Below are 14269 nucleotides of genomic sequence, written 5' to 3'. Positions count from 1 at the left end.
GGCTAAGTTGGTTAAGTGTCCGACTCATGATTTCAGCTTAGGTCATGATGTCGTGGGTCGTGAGACTGAGCCCTGCGTCGGGCTCTGTGCTCAGCAGGGAGTCTGCTTGAGATTCTTTCTCTCCGTCTCCCTCTGCCCCTCTGAACCCAGCTCATGTGTACTCTTTCAGTCTCTCTCTTTCTCTCAAATAAGTAAATCTTTAAAAAAAAAAAAAAAAGAAAGAAAGAAAGAAAAAAGTATATACTTGGTTCTTGGAATAGAGGTCCTTGAAATGGCATGAGTGATAGGCATGTCTTTTGTTGTTCATAATGAACCCCTTTCGACCACACCTGAGTTCATGCTAATGGGATCACTCTTGGTGGGGCCTAGATATCTTCAGAGTGAGGGCTGGTCACTAGAGGAACAACCACATGAATAGAGCATTGGTGTTTTTAGCCCCAGCTCCTGACCCGTGGAGGGAAGAGGAGCTAGTGATTGAGTTCAGTCAGTCAGTCATGCCTGAATGTTGAAACTTCGATTAAAACTCTGAAGCAAGGTACGCCTGGGTGGCTCAGTTAGTTAAGCATCTGCCTTCAGCTCAGGTCATGATCTCAAGGTCCTGGGATCGAGCCCCACATTGGGCTCCCTGCTCAGCAGGGAGTCTGCTTCTCAGAACCTCTCCCCCTACCCCTGCTCGTGCGCGAGCTCGCGCGCTCTCTCTCAAATAAATAAATAAAATCTTAAAAAAAAAAAAAAAACAATTCAAACCAGGAGGCTAAGGGAGCTTCTGGATGGTGAACACATCCACATGCAGGGAGGGTGGCCACCCTGACTCCATGGGGACAGAAGCTCCTACTCTCAGGGCCCTTCCTGACCTCGCCCTATGTACCTCTTCATCTGGCTGTTCATTTGTATCTTTTGTACTAAACTGTAGTCCTGTGTATAAGGTCCTGAGTTCTGTGAGCCATTCCAAGAAATTATCAAACCTGAAGTGGGAATTGTAGGAACCCTAGAATTTGTAATCAGCCAGGCAGAAGTGCAGATGGCCTGGGACCCCATTTGTGGCTATTGTCTGAAGTGGGGGCAGTCTTGCAGGACTAAATGAAGTTAGTATCAAAACTGAACTGAATTGTGAGACCCAGATGGTGTCAGAGGACCACAGAACTGGTTGTTTGGAAAACCAATCATTCAACTCCATACTTTGGGGGGTCCTTAGACTTTGTCTCCCATACCTCATCCTGTATGAGCATCAGAGTAGAAGCTGTGTCAGCAAGGTGGGACAGCTGGAGGCCTCTACCCTGGATTTCCTCCCTGGGTTCCCATTTCACTTGTTCTCTGAGGATTTCCCTGATACTCTCTTGGTAATTCAGTGTGTGTTTTAAAAAAAGTGCCTTTGTTTGTTTTGTTGTGTCTACTTATCCAGCATTTTTAGCAATCTTTTAGTAGAATAGTTGTATTTAGTCTACCATTTTGTTTTGCTGTCTCTTTATTACTTTTGTCTCTTGTTATTAGGTCTATTTGATTTATGGTTTTAAGTCAAATGAAAATACTTTTGCAAGATGGCGTGTATAAAAAAAAATCAGTGAATAAAAATACCTTGTTTTGACATGTTCCCTAATAACTTCATAGAGTGGGGTGCAAATTTGGACGATCAGGAAGTAGAAGCGAGCACTGAGCTGCTCTTGCCAGTGACACACAACATGTCAGGATTCGTAGGGTGCAGCTGAAGTGGTGCCTACCGGGAACCTGTCAGGACCTACCATGTGTGTGTTGTGCTGGGAGTTATCTCACGGTCCCGTTCACAGAGAATGCCAGAGAGGTTAAATGACGTATCGGGGATTAGTCAGCCAGAGCTGGAAATCAAAGCCAGGTCTGCCGAATTCCAAAGTATACATAAGTTATAACGATGTTTTTATCGTCATTTCTCCATTTTGAAACTTCCACAACACGAACATTTCTATTTTGTTAATTACCTTTTAAGGGATAAATTTTTATTGTTTTCCTTTCTAGGAGGAAAAAAGCAAACCAGATGTGAATTTAAAAGATCTCCAGAATGAACAAGAGATTGACGATCCACTGATAATTCTGAAAGTGATCTTACTACAGGTAGAGAGAGAGTTTATATTTGTGTGTGTGTTTCAGATATGCACACATATGTGTGAGAATTCATGGATAGAACTGATATCAGTACTAGTCATAGTCTTATTCCTTTGGGACATTCTCTGTGTCTATTTTTACAGTTTGTTTATTGGAGACTTTCTAGTTACTGAAAAATTCATGTTTGTGGTAGAAAATTTGAGAGAAAAAAACTAGGAAATATGTTAAAAGTATAAATAAACCAAGTACCCAGTAATTGTTAACACTTTGATGTATATTCTTTGCATTCTGTCTTCTTTGTGTTTATATACATATATTGGGATTGGGTTATAGGGTTTGGGGTATTACTGTTCTTTTAAATAGAGTTGGGATTTACCATACGTATTGTTTTTGGAATTTGCTATCGTCCCATGTTATCCTTCTGCTCTCTGTAGTTCCTGAGGTTATGCCCCCTTTTTCATTCCTAATATTGATACACTGATAATGCCTCAAGTATATGACTTTTTAACGTTTCCTTAGCGCTGTGTTGTAAAGGTGGTTAAGTTCCTTGCATGTATTTATCCATTCTTAAAAAGGCTTTCTTAACTCTTTACCATGGACCTCGCTGAGTCCTTTAACCACCTTGGTCTGTGGCCACTGTATCAGTCTGCTGGGGCTGCCATAACAAAGGACCACAGACTGGGGGGCTTAAACAACAGAAATTTATTTTCTCACAGTCGTGGAGGCTTGGAGTCCAAGATCAAGGTGCCAGCAGGTTTATTCTCTCCTGAGGCCTCTCCATGGCTGGCAGATGGCCACCTCCTCGCTGTGTGCTCACATGGCCTTTCCTCTGTACCTACGCATCTCAAGGATCTCTGTCTATTTCTTCTTCTTCTGACTCCAATCAGATTAGACTAGGACCCACCCTAATGACCTCATTTTTAACATCAACACTTCTTTAAAGGCCCTAACCAAATAAAGTCAAAGTTGAAATCTTGAGGGTTAAGGAGTCAACATATGAATTGGCAGGGGGGTGGGGGATGGACACATTTCAGCCCAAAATAGTCACTTCTTTCTCCCTTTTATTTTTTTTTTCTTTTTTTCTTTTTAAAGATTTGATTTATTTATTTGACAGAGAGAGCAAGAGAGCACAAGCAGGGAGAACAGTAGAGGAAGAGGGAGAAGCAGGCTCCCCGCCAAGCAGGGAGCCCGATGCAGGGCTTGATCCCAGGACCCTGAGATCATGACCTGAGCCGAAGGCAGACGCTTAACCATCTGAGCCACTCAGGCGCCCCTCTTCTTACTCCCTTTTATTTATTTATTTTTTTTAAAGATTTTATTTATTTATTTGAGACAGAGAGAATGAGAGAGACAGAGAGCACATGAGAGGGGGGAGGGTCAGAGGGAGAAGCAGACTCCCTGCTGAGCAGGGAGCCCGATGCGGGACTCGATCCAGGGACTCCAGGATCATGACCTGAGCCGAAGGCAGTCGCTCAACCAACTGAGCCACCCAGGCGCCCCTTCTTACTCCCTTTTAAAACTTGTTTATATTTGGAAACAGAAGAGATATTGATAATCCTTTTTTGCACTTAAATATTTCTTTTTTTTTTTTTTTTAAGATTTTATTTATTTGACAGAGACAGCAAGAGAGGAAACACAAGCAGGGGGAGTGGGAGAGGGAGAAGCAGTCTTCCCGTGGAGCAGGGAGCGCGATACGGGGCTCGATCCCAGGACCCTGGGATCATGACCTGAGCCGAAAGCAGGTGCTTAACGACTGAGCCACCCAGGCGCACTTAAATATTTCTTGTAAAAATCCCACAAAATATCAGGAATTTACCCAATCTCAGAATATTCTTTGGATACTCTTTAAATGTTTAAACTTGGGGCGCCTGGGTGGCTTAGTCGTTGAGCGTCCAACTCTTCATTTTGGCTCAGGCCATGATCTTAGGGTTGTGAGATCGAGCTCCACATCGGTCTCTGCCTTTAGCAGGGAGTCTGCTTAGGATTCTCTCTCTGCCTCTGCCCCTCCTCCCACTCATGTGTGCGCATGCTCTCTCTCTCTCTTTCTCAAAAAAAAATAAGTAAATTGTTAAAAATAAATAAATAAACGTTTAAGCTTTGGTGCAGGAAAGCACAATTCAAGTTTTCTACGCTGAGGCTTAATCTACTTTTTAAAAAAATTTTTTATTTTGAAACAATTATGGTTAATCCACTTAAGTGTTCGCTGTCTTAGGCCCATTTAGTTAGATTTAATCCTGTTGGTCCCTTTGAACTCATAAATGTTTCAGTTAAATCTCATCACATTTTCTTAAATGATTGTTTCTTTCAAAAGGAGGAGAATAATGTAATTCCTGTTGATCACCTGGGCCAGAAACTCTTGAAAAAGATAGGAACGTCTTGGAACAAGAAGTACAAAAAACAGTATGGACCACTGCGAAAGGTAATACATGACATCCATACAGGAGGTCCTGTGCCAGGAAATTTTATTATGATCCCTTTGCAATGAAAATTTAGGTGAAAATAAAATCAGTATTTTTATTTAATGGTTAAAGTTCAATTAAGTTACTTATTAAATGTTATTAAGTAATTTATCATAGAATCAAGAAGTAGAAAGAGAAGAGGGGAAAGGCTTGTAATACAACAGCAAAAAATGTCATGAAGTTCATACCATAAAGCTCATCATTTTACTTACAGAAATGTTTTAAGGCGTTCCCGTAATTTTCCCTTGATCTTTCTTTTACACATAATCCTGTTAAATTTGGTGATCAGGTTTCCTGGGCTGTGAGATTAGATGCAAAAACTGAACACAGGTCAGACAACTTGACTGAAAACAAACATAGCAACACTTAGTAAATATTTTTATTTACTTATGGAAGCAAGGAGCTTACACACTTCAGTAAGTATTTAAGTGCATCTTTTAATTAGACCACACTTCAGAAATGAATGTTGGCTTAATGACTCTGAGTCCATAGCATAAGTTTTAAGGTTTTCATTTAAAATGATTGGGTCACTGTCTCAGTATTTTACTCTTAAGCGTGATATTAGTTGTGCAGGTTTTTTAAAAATATAAATACCCTTTATAAGTTTGAGAGAGTTAGCTTTTTTTAATTGCTGACTGATAGTTTCATCTTCAATAGAGGTTGGATTTTATCAAATGCTGACTGTTTTTATACCCTTTATTCTGTTATGTGGTGAATTCCATTGACCTTTTTAATGTCGAGCAACTCATATTTCTGAGATAAATCCCACTTGGTCATGAAATTTTAATGTATTGCTACATTCATTTGGCCTGTATTTAGGATTTTTGTTTCTACATTTGCCAGAGATATTAGTCTTTGGTTTTCTTTTTTTGTAATGTCTTTGTCAGATTTTAGTGTCAGGGTTATATAGGACTCAGAAGTCGGGAAACACTCCTTTATATTCTTGGAAAGAATTCTCTAAGACTGATTTTTTTTTTCTTAAATGTTTGGTGAAGCTACTGAGACCTGAAAATTTTTTTATTTTATTTTAATTCCAGTGTAGTTAACATACAGTGTTCTATTAGTTTCAGTTGTACAACATAGGGACTCAACAGTTCCGTAGGTTACTCAGTATTGATCATGATAAGTATCCTCTTCATCCCCTTCATCTGTTTCCCCTGTCCCCCTACCCACCTCCCTTCTGGTGACCATTAGTTTGTTCTCTCTAGTTAAGAGTCTATTTCTTGGTTTGTCTCTTTTTTTTTCCTTCGTTTGTTTTGTTTCTTAAGTTCCACATATGAGTGAAATCATGGTATTTGTCTTTATCTGAGTGGCTTATCTCTCTTACCATAATACACAGCAGCTCCATCCATATTGTTGCAAATGGCAAGATTTCATTTTTTTTTAATGGCTGAGTGATATCCATTGTATGTAAATACCATATCTTGATCCATTCATCTGTTGACGGACGCTTGGGCTGCTTCCATATCTTGGCTATTGTAAATAATGCTGCAATAAACACAGGGCTGCATGCATCCCTTCAAATTAGTGTTTTTGTGTTCTCTGGGTAAATACAGTAGTGTGATTACTGGATCGTAGGGTAGTTCTGTTTTTAACTTTTTGAGGACCCTCCATACTGTTTTCCACAGTGGCTGCACCAGTGTGCATTCCCACCAACAGTGCACCAGGGTGCCTTTTCCTCCACGTCCTTGCCAACACCTGTTGTTTCTTTGTGGTTTTTATTTTAGCCATTCTGACAGGTGTGAGGTGATACCTCATTGTAGTTTTGATTTGCATTTCCCTGGTGATGAGTGATTTTGAGCATCTTTTCATGTCTCTTGGCCATCTGGATGTCTTTAGGGAAATGTCTGTTCATGTCTTCTGTCCATGTTATAATTGGATTGTTTGATTTTTTTTGGTGTTTCATTATATAGTTCTTTGTATGTTTTAGATACTAAACCTTTATTGGGTATGTCATTTGCAAATATCTTCTCCTATTCAGTAGGTTGTCTTTTATTTTTGTTGGTTGTTTCCTTTGCTGTGCAGAAGCTTTTTATTTTGAGGTAGTCCCAATAGTTTATTTTTGCTTGTTTCCCTTGCCTTAGGAGACCTATCTAGAAGGATGTTGCTACGATCAGTGTCAGAGAAATTACGGTGCTTGTGCTCTCTTCTAGGATTTTTATGATTTCAGGTCTCACAATTAGGTCCTTAATCCATTTTGAGTTTATTTTTGTGTGTGGTGTAAGAAAGCGATCCAGTTTCATTCTTTTGTATGTCACTGTCCAGTTTTCCCAGCACTTATTTGTTGAAGAGGCTGTCTTTCTCCCATTGCATATTCTTGCCTCCTTTGTCGAAGATTAGTTGACCATGTAATTGTGGGTTTATTTCTAGGCTTTCTGTTCTGTTGAGACCTGAAATTTTTTTTGGAGTGAGGTTTTTTAATTATAGTTTAAATTTCTTTGATTGTAGTGTTATTTAGATTTTCTGTTCTTGCATTATTTTGGAAAATTGTGTTTTTTAAGGATTTTGTTCTTTTATCTATGATGTCAGATTTATTGGCATAAAGTTATTCACAGTATCCCGTATTCTCTGTAGTGTCTGCAGTACCTGAAGTTATTTCTTCTTTTTCATTCCTAATATTAGTAATTTGTATTTTTTCACCTTTTTTTCATCAGTCTTGCTTGGGATCTATCAAGTTTATTAAACTTTTTAAAAAACAAACTTTTGCTTCTGTTGGTTTTCTCTCTTGCTCATCTGTTTTCTATCATAGATTTCTGCTCTTGTTTTTAATTATTTCCTTCCTTTTTCTTCTGGGATCTAATTTGATCAACTTTTTTCTAGCTTGGTATCTCAGTTGTTTTTAAACCTTCCTTTTAATACAAGCTTTTAAAGCTATAAATTTCCTTGTAAGGACTAATTTAGCTGCAGACAAGTCTGACATGTTTTCATTATCATTCCATTCAAAATATTTTGTAATTTCCCTCATGATTTTTTTTGGAACTGTGTTGCTTAATTTCCAAATATTTGGGGATTTCTTTTTATTTTTTTGTTTTATCTAGAAGTTGATTTCTAGTTAATTCCATTGTACTCTGAGAACATGCTCTCCATGATTTTAGTTCTTTTGAATTTATTGAGACTTGTTTCACACTTCAGAATATGGTCTGTGTTGCTGAAAATTCTGTATTCACCAGAAAAGTTATTTTTTGCAGTTGTTGGGTATGTTGTTTTATAAATGTCAACTATGTCAAATTGGTTAATAGCATTTGTGTTTCTTTTCTGTCTTTACTAATTTTTCTCTTTTGCTTTTATCAGTTACTAAGGGAGTAGTTTATTTTTTTTTTTTAAGATTTTTTTTTGAGACAGAACGAGAGAGAGAGCACATGAGAGGGGGGAGGGTCAGAGGGAGAAGCAGGTTCCTTGCTGAGCAGGGAGCCCGGTGCGGGACTCGATCCCGGGACTCCAGGATCATGACCTGAGCCGAAGGCAGTCGCTTAACCAACTGAGCCACCCAGGCGCCCACTAAGGGAGTAGTTTAAATCTCCAACTGTAATCGAGAATTCGTCCTTTCCCCCTTTTACTTTGGACAGTTTTATTTCATGTACCCTGAATTGATAGTATTAGATGCATACACCTTTTGGATTTTTATGGCATCCTGATGTACACTGCCCTTCCTTTATCTCTGCTAGTATTCCTTGCCTTAAAATATATCTTGTCTGATATTAATGTAACCCTGCAAGCTTTTTTATACAAGTGTGTCTCTTGCAAACAGTATGAAGTTGGTTCTTATTTATTTTGGACAGTTGTGATTTTTAAGTAATTTATTTTTCTATTTAAAGTAAAATTTGTTGGGGTGCCTGGGTGGCTCAGCTGGTGAAGTGTCTGCCTTCAGCTCAGGTCATGATCTCAGGGTCCTGGGATCGAGTCCCACGTTGGGCTCCTTGCTCAGCGGGGAGTCTGCTTCTTTGTCCCTCCCCTGGCTTGTGCTCTCTCTCTCTCTCACTCTCTCTCTGTCTAAATAAATAAATAAAATCTTTTTTAAAAAATAAAGTTTGTTAGCGTAAAGTTGTTTGAAATATCACCATATTATCCTTATGAAGTCCATAAGAGCAGATGTTATGTTCCCTGTTTCATTTCTGATATTGATCATTTGTGCGTTTTAGCTTTCTTTTTCATCAGTCTTGCCTAGGGGTTTATCACATCTGTTAAACTCTTCAAAAAAGCAGCTATGTATTTGTTGATTCTTCTCTACTTTTCTCTGTTCATCTGTTTCCTATCAGATGATAGTTTGATAGTTTCTTTTAATTAGAATGTTTAGTCCATTTGGTTTTAATGCAGTAATTAATATGGTTGAGTTTGAATTTACCATCGAGGTATTTGTTTTTTATTTGCCTCCTCTGTTTTTTGCTCCTTCATTCTTCCTCACCCTTTAGGTTAATCAAGTGATTTTTAGTCTTTCATCTTTATCTCCTCTGTTGGCTAATATATTGCAATATTTCTTTAATATTTTTATTCTAGGGATTATAGTGTACATAAATCAACATTACCAACTACGGATTAATAGTATACCATTTCCTGAACAGTGTAAGATGCTCGCGGTGGTATAACTGCGTTTCCCCACTCCCATCCTATCTGCTGTTGCCTTTTATTGAACCATGACATGTAAATTCTACTCTGTGTTACTTATTTTTATTAATATTATTTCTGCTTTAAATACTTAGGCAACTTTTAAAGAAATTAATGGAAAAATAGTGTTTTATATTTATCCATTCTGGTGTTCATTGCTGCTTTTCACACATTCAGCTGTGCATCTAGTATAATTTCAATTTTGATTGAAATCTTTATTTTGTCTTCAGTTTTTTTAAAGGATATTTTTGCTGGATATAAAATTCTAGTTTAATAGTTTTTATTTTTTGCTTTCAGCAACTTAAAAGATGTCGTTCCATTATGTCTTGGCTTCCATTATTTTGGCTCAGAAGGCTAGTGTCACTTGAACATAATGTGTCTTTTTCTCTGCCTGCTTTTAAGATTTTTTCTTTTTTTCTTTGTTTTCTAGCTTCTTAACAATAATGTGTCCCAGTGTGGTATTCTTTGTGTTTATTTGCTTTGTATTAAGTTTTTTATATGTATAGCTTGAAGTCTTTCTTTAATTTTGACCATTATACTTTCAATTTGGTTGTCTGCCCCATTATTTCTTTCTTCTCCTTCTAGGACTACAGTTACATAGAAATTAGACCATTCAGGATTTCCTCACAGATCTTAAAGAATTGAGGTTTTCTTCTTTTTCTTATTTTTACCTCTCCTTCAACATGGATAATTTACATTGTTCCATCTTCAAGTTCATTGTTTTTTTCTTCGGCTATATCCAGTCTTCCTTCCATTAAGCCCAGCTTAGTGAACTTTTTATTTAGATATTGTAGTTTCCAGCTTTAGAATTTCCACTTAGCTCTGATTGAGAGTATCCATTTCTCTGCTGAAATTTCCTATCTGAACCCACTCTGTTCATCCTTTCCTATAAATTTTTGAAGATCTAATTGGCTTTATTAAGTCATATAAATTAAATATTTTTAATAGCTATTTACTATCATAATATCTGGATTATTTCCGGGGCTCTTTCTATTAACTTTTATTTCCCTTATAAATTGACTGTGTCCTCTCTTGATTATGAATCACACTGTCCTGTTTGTGTGTCATTTAATCTTATATTGTCTACCAGACATTGTGGATTATATCATTGTTCTTTAAAGAGTTTTGCATTATGCTCTAACAGGCTGCTAAATCTCCTTGATCCTATGGAAGCTTCATTTTAGGCTTTGTAGCGTGGGTCTGTCGTAGTTTTGGTCTTAGTCCTGGGGGAATGCATGGTCCTTCCTCTTAAGGCAGAGGTTAGAAAATGGTGGCCTGGGGGCAGAATATGGCCTGCTGCCTGTTTTTGTACAGCCCTGAGCTAAGAACTATCTTTACATTTTTAAATGGTTATTTTTTTTTAAGTTATAATAGGTACTTACGTAACGTGCTCTAGTTTGCCTCTTAAGCTCACAAAGCCTAAAATAGTTACTGTCTGGCCCTTTACAAGCTTACCAGCCCTTGGCCTAAGGCATGGCCCTTCTAGGATTTCAACAGAAAGCCTCAGATGTTTGTCATATGCCTCTGTCTTGTCAGAACTTCAATTCCCTGTTCTTTCTACCCAGAAGTCTCTGCTAAAATCTCTGTTCAAATCGTGAATCTATCAGCTGTTGCTTTCTGTGGGGTTTCTTGCGTCTTGGGCTGTCCATGTACCAATCAGGAGTCAGTCAGGATTTGAGGGGGATTTGGTATAGATTCGGGGCTCCTTAATGCAACTCCTTCTCTTTCGCTTTCCAGCCCCTCTGGCATTTTCAAATTCTGTTTCCTCAGCTCAGTAGGACTCCTGTCCTTTGCTTGAACTCTCCCACCCTGCACCGCCATAAAGTGGGAACCAGTGGCTTCATGTAAAACTCACCTAGTTTGCGTCCCTCTTGAAGAATTATGTCCCCTGTGCTTAAGCCTGTTTCTGGTTTTTCTCCAAATACTTGTTTTCATTATTTTGTCGAGAGTTTATCATTTCTTATCAGAAAAGTTAGTCCAGTAAAAGTTCTCTACCATTACTGGAACCAGACTCTGCTGAAGTTTGAGGCTGAAAAGAATTAATCCTCACTTCTCAAACAAAGGGAAAAAATGGCTACTCTCTGATTATCGTTATTTGACTGTACCTAAACAAATTAGCTGCAACACTGTTTTACTATCTTTTACACACAGTATGAACAGTATGGTCTTTGCGTCATAGACCTATTTCCTTTGGTTTGTGATAAAAGAGCACTTTGATTGGAGGATTGGCGCCGCTGCACATTATTCCCGTCCAAGTGGAAATGAGAAAGTCACCTTTCCGTATTGATCAGTGGGCTAAGCAGACGTTGCATAGGCCTCCCAAGTGATTTTCTGTACAAAGTAAGTTTGTGCTGAGAGAAGAGGAGACGCAAGGCCACACAGCAATCAGGGAGTGGGAGGAGAAAAAGAGTAGAGATGGAAAGGGGGGATGGGCAGTGAGGAAAAATGCTTTTTTCTTCTTAATCCTTCAGTTAGAACTTGAGAAATTGTCTTTGGGATTAAGACATAAGCTTTCTGTGCTTTGATTTCCTGAGCTAACCTGTCAGTTCCCTGGACAGACAACATTCGGTTGAGTTAATGTTACGTGACAATGTAGGCTTATAATTATGACTTTATTCCATCAGAGTTTGTATGAGTTACTAGTTTGAAAATTCCCTTCTTTGGTGCTTTACTGTGTGATTGCCTTTGTTTGTGCTTTGTTTGTTTAGATTGCTTTAAACATCTCAGAAGTGTTTGTTCTACCTAATCTGTTTTAGTAAAGTTCTTTTTTCAAAAATGGTGTTACTGAGGTAGAGTTAACATATTTTTCAGATTGCAGCGTGGCAGCTTTGTCCCTTGATGTGACTGTTAGACTGTTTAACAGAGAGCACTCTGATTTTTATTTAATGTTCTACCATGACCCAAATGGATTTTTTTTTCCTCCTAGCTGGCTAGGGCAAAAATAAAGGTGAAGTTCAAATATCTAGTCGCAGAAAGGAGGATGTAGATTTTTTTATTGTGTCCAATTAAAAAAATTTTTTTATTAACCTAGTATTTGTTTTTTGTCTCTGTATAGTTCTTACAGCTTCATTCCCAGGTATTTCTACTCAGTTCAGATGAAAGTACAGTTAGTCTATTGAAGAACGGTTCTCTCCAGGCTGAGTCTGATTTCCAAAGGAATGATCAACATATTTTCAAGACACTTACTTCAGAATCCCCAGGATTAAATGATAGAACCTCCTGTCCCCACTGGTTTGACATAAATGATTCCAAAGTCCAACCAATCAAGGAAAAAGATATTGAACGGCAGTTTCAGGGTAAAGAAAGTGCCTACATGTTGTTTTATCGGAAATACCAGTTGCAGAGACCCCCAGAAGGTATGGAAAGAGAAATATTCCTATTTGTTCAAGTTGATGATGTCAGAAGATAAATATTGAATGCTATTTGAATTTTTACCCTTTTAAAAGAAAGTATACTCTTGGAACATTTTTAAATATTTTCAGGCTAACAGTAAGAAATACATTATGCCCGGGTGGCTCAGTTGTTAAGCATCTGCCTTCGGCTCAGGCCATGATCCCAGGGTCCTGGGATCGAGCCCCACATCGGGCTCCCTGCTCCACGGGAAGCCTGCTTCTCCCTCTCCCACTCCCCCTGCTTGTGTTCCCTCTCTCGCTGTGTCTCTGTCTGTCAAATAAATAAATCTTTAAAAAAAAAAAAATACATTATGCCAAAAGAAATCCAACAATCTATCATTTTATATTTCTATTTTATTTTTTCCCCTTCTAATGATATAAGGCCATAGTTAGTGTTTCAGGTTTGGTTTTTCTTGGATTGCATAATGGTTTCTTGTGTGGACAAACCTGCGTACGATTGCCCTATGCTTAGGCTTGGCTCTGTCATTTGGCCATGTGTTTGTCGCCTTTGAGTTGTAAGTGGCCTTGGTTTTGTTTTCATGTGTGCCCTTTTATTGCCCTCTTTTTTTCTTTCCCTCAAGGTAATTAATGTGTTTTATGAGCAGCTGAAGTATCTTCAAAGCGTTCTTTGTTAAACCTTCTAAGACAGCTCGTACCAGGCTGGCTAAACACTGAGACCCACAATGATAAATTTATTAATTGAGATCACTAACATGAATCAGTGTGTAAGACTTTGGTCGCTTCCCAAAGTCTACTCAAAAGTAAAAAATCCTAACCAGGAAAGTTCCTTAGATAGAGGCGTATCTGTAGTGACAAATGAGGACACTGTTCTCAGAAAATGAGAATAGTAATCATTTTTAAAAGCATAAGAAAAAAGAAGTTACTAATTTGCATGTGAGTCAAAGGAAATTAACTTTCTGGTTCTAAAACAATTACATAATTATTCTGTTTAACCAGAAATTCTAGGCTTTATTTTTCTGACGGGGGAAAAATGTAGTCATGGCTCTGATAAAAAATATTCTGAAGCAGAATTCACAGTTATAGAAATATATATTAACAAAAAAAGAATATGTTCAGGTAGGGTATTGTCTTTTTCCCTGAATTGGATTTTAGTACGCGCATGTTTTGACTGTGTACTGAATGGTAGTTTTCCATTTAGCTTAGGAATTGAATAAAGATCTGGTGAAAATCTTGATGGACTTTTTGTGGGGATAAAGGGACGGAACTTGGCAAAATGATTCTAAAATCCATCTAGAGAGGTAAACGTTCATGAAAACTGAAGAAGGGCCTGCCAAAGGGAATTGACTCTATCAGTAAAACCTCTTTGTAGAGCTTCAGCCATTCAGACAGTGCTGTGCTCATGCAGAGAGGTGGACACATCACTGGATGGAGGAGAATCAGCCCAGAAGTCCACCCAAGTATTTTTAAAATTTTAGGGGCGCCTGGGTGGCTCAGTTGTTAAGTGTCTGCCTTCGGCTCAGGTTATGATCTCAGGGTCCTGGGATCGAGCCCCGCATTGGGCTCCCTGCTCAATGGGAAGCCTGCTTCTCCCTCTCCCACTCCCCCTGCTTGTGTTCCCTCTCTAGCTGTCTCTCTCTCTGTGTCAAATAAATAAATAAAATCTTTAAAAAAAAAAAAAAAGGTTTTAATCCGTGGTAAGGTGATTTTTCAGATAAACGGGAGGAGAGTGAATTACTCAAGAAATAGAGCAGGAAGTTGGTTAGCAGCCAGTCCCTTGAA

The 14269-nt window shown here is 38.3% G+C and overlaps 1 protein-coding gene across 10 annotated transcripts in view; it reads left to right on the top strand.

The window, feature by feature from the left end:
* The window catches only part of USP40 (ubiquitin specific peptidase 40), an 89523-nt gene that overhangs the window by 19757 nt on the left and 55497 nt on the right, over positions 1-14269 (top strand). For all 10 annotated transcript variants that reach the window (XM_064587269.1, XM_045867691.3, XM_064587268.1 and 7 more), the window contains 3 exons: positions 1990-2085; positions 4388-4495; positions 12193-12493. In XM_064587269.1, the coding sequence (XP_064443339.1) occupies positions 1990-2085; positions 4388-4495; positions 12193-12493 (505 nt within the window). The remainder of the gene's footprint in view (positions 1-1989; positions 2086-4387; positions 4496-12192; positions 12494-14269) is intronic.

The sequence above is a fragment of the Mirounga angustirostris genome, unplaced genomic scaffold, assembly GCF_029215605.1.
Source record: "Mirounga angustirostris isolate CCGP_5_RB_7025 unplaced genomic scaffold, mMirAng1.0.hap1 SCAF_3, whole genome shotgun sequence".
NCBI classification, from domain to species: Eukaryota; Metazoa; Chordata; class Mammalia; order Carnivora; family Phocidae; genus Mirounga; species Mirounga angustirostris.
The sequence above is the reverse complement of the archived record's forward strand: the minus strand, read 5'-3'. Positions and strand labels throughout refer to the sequence as shown.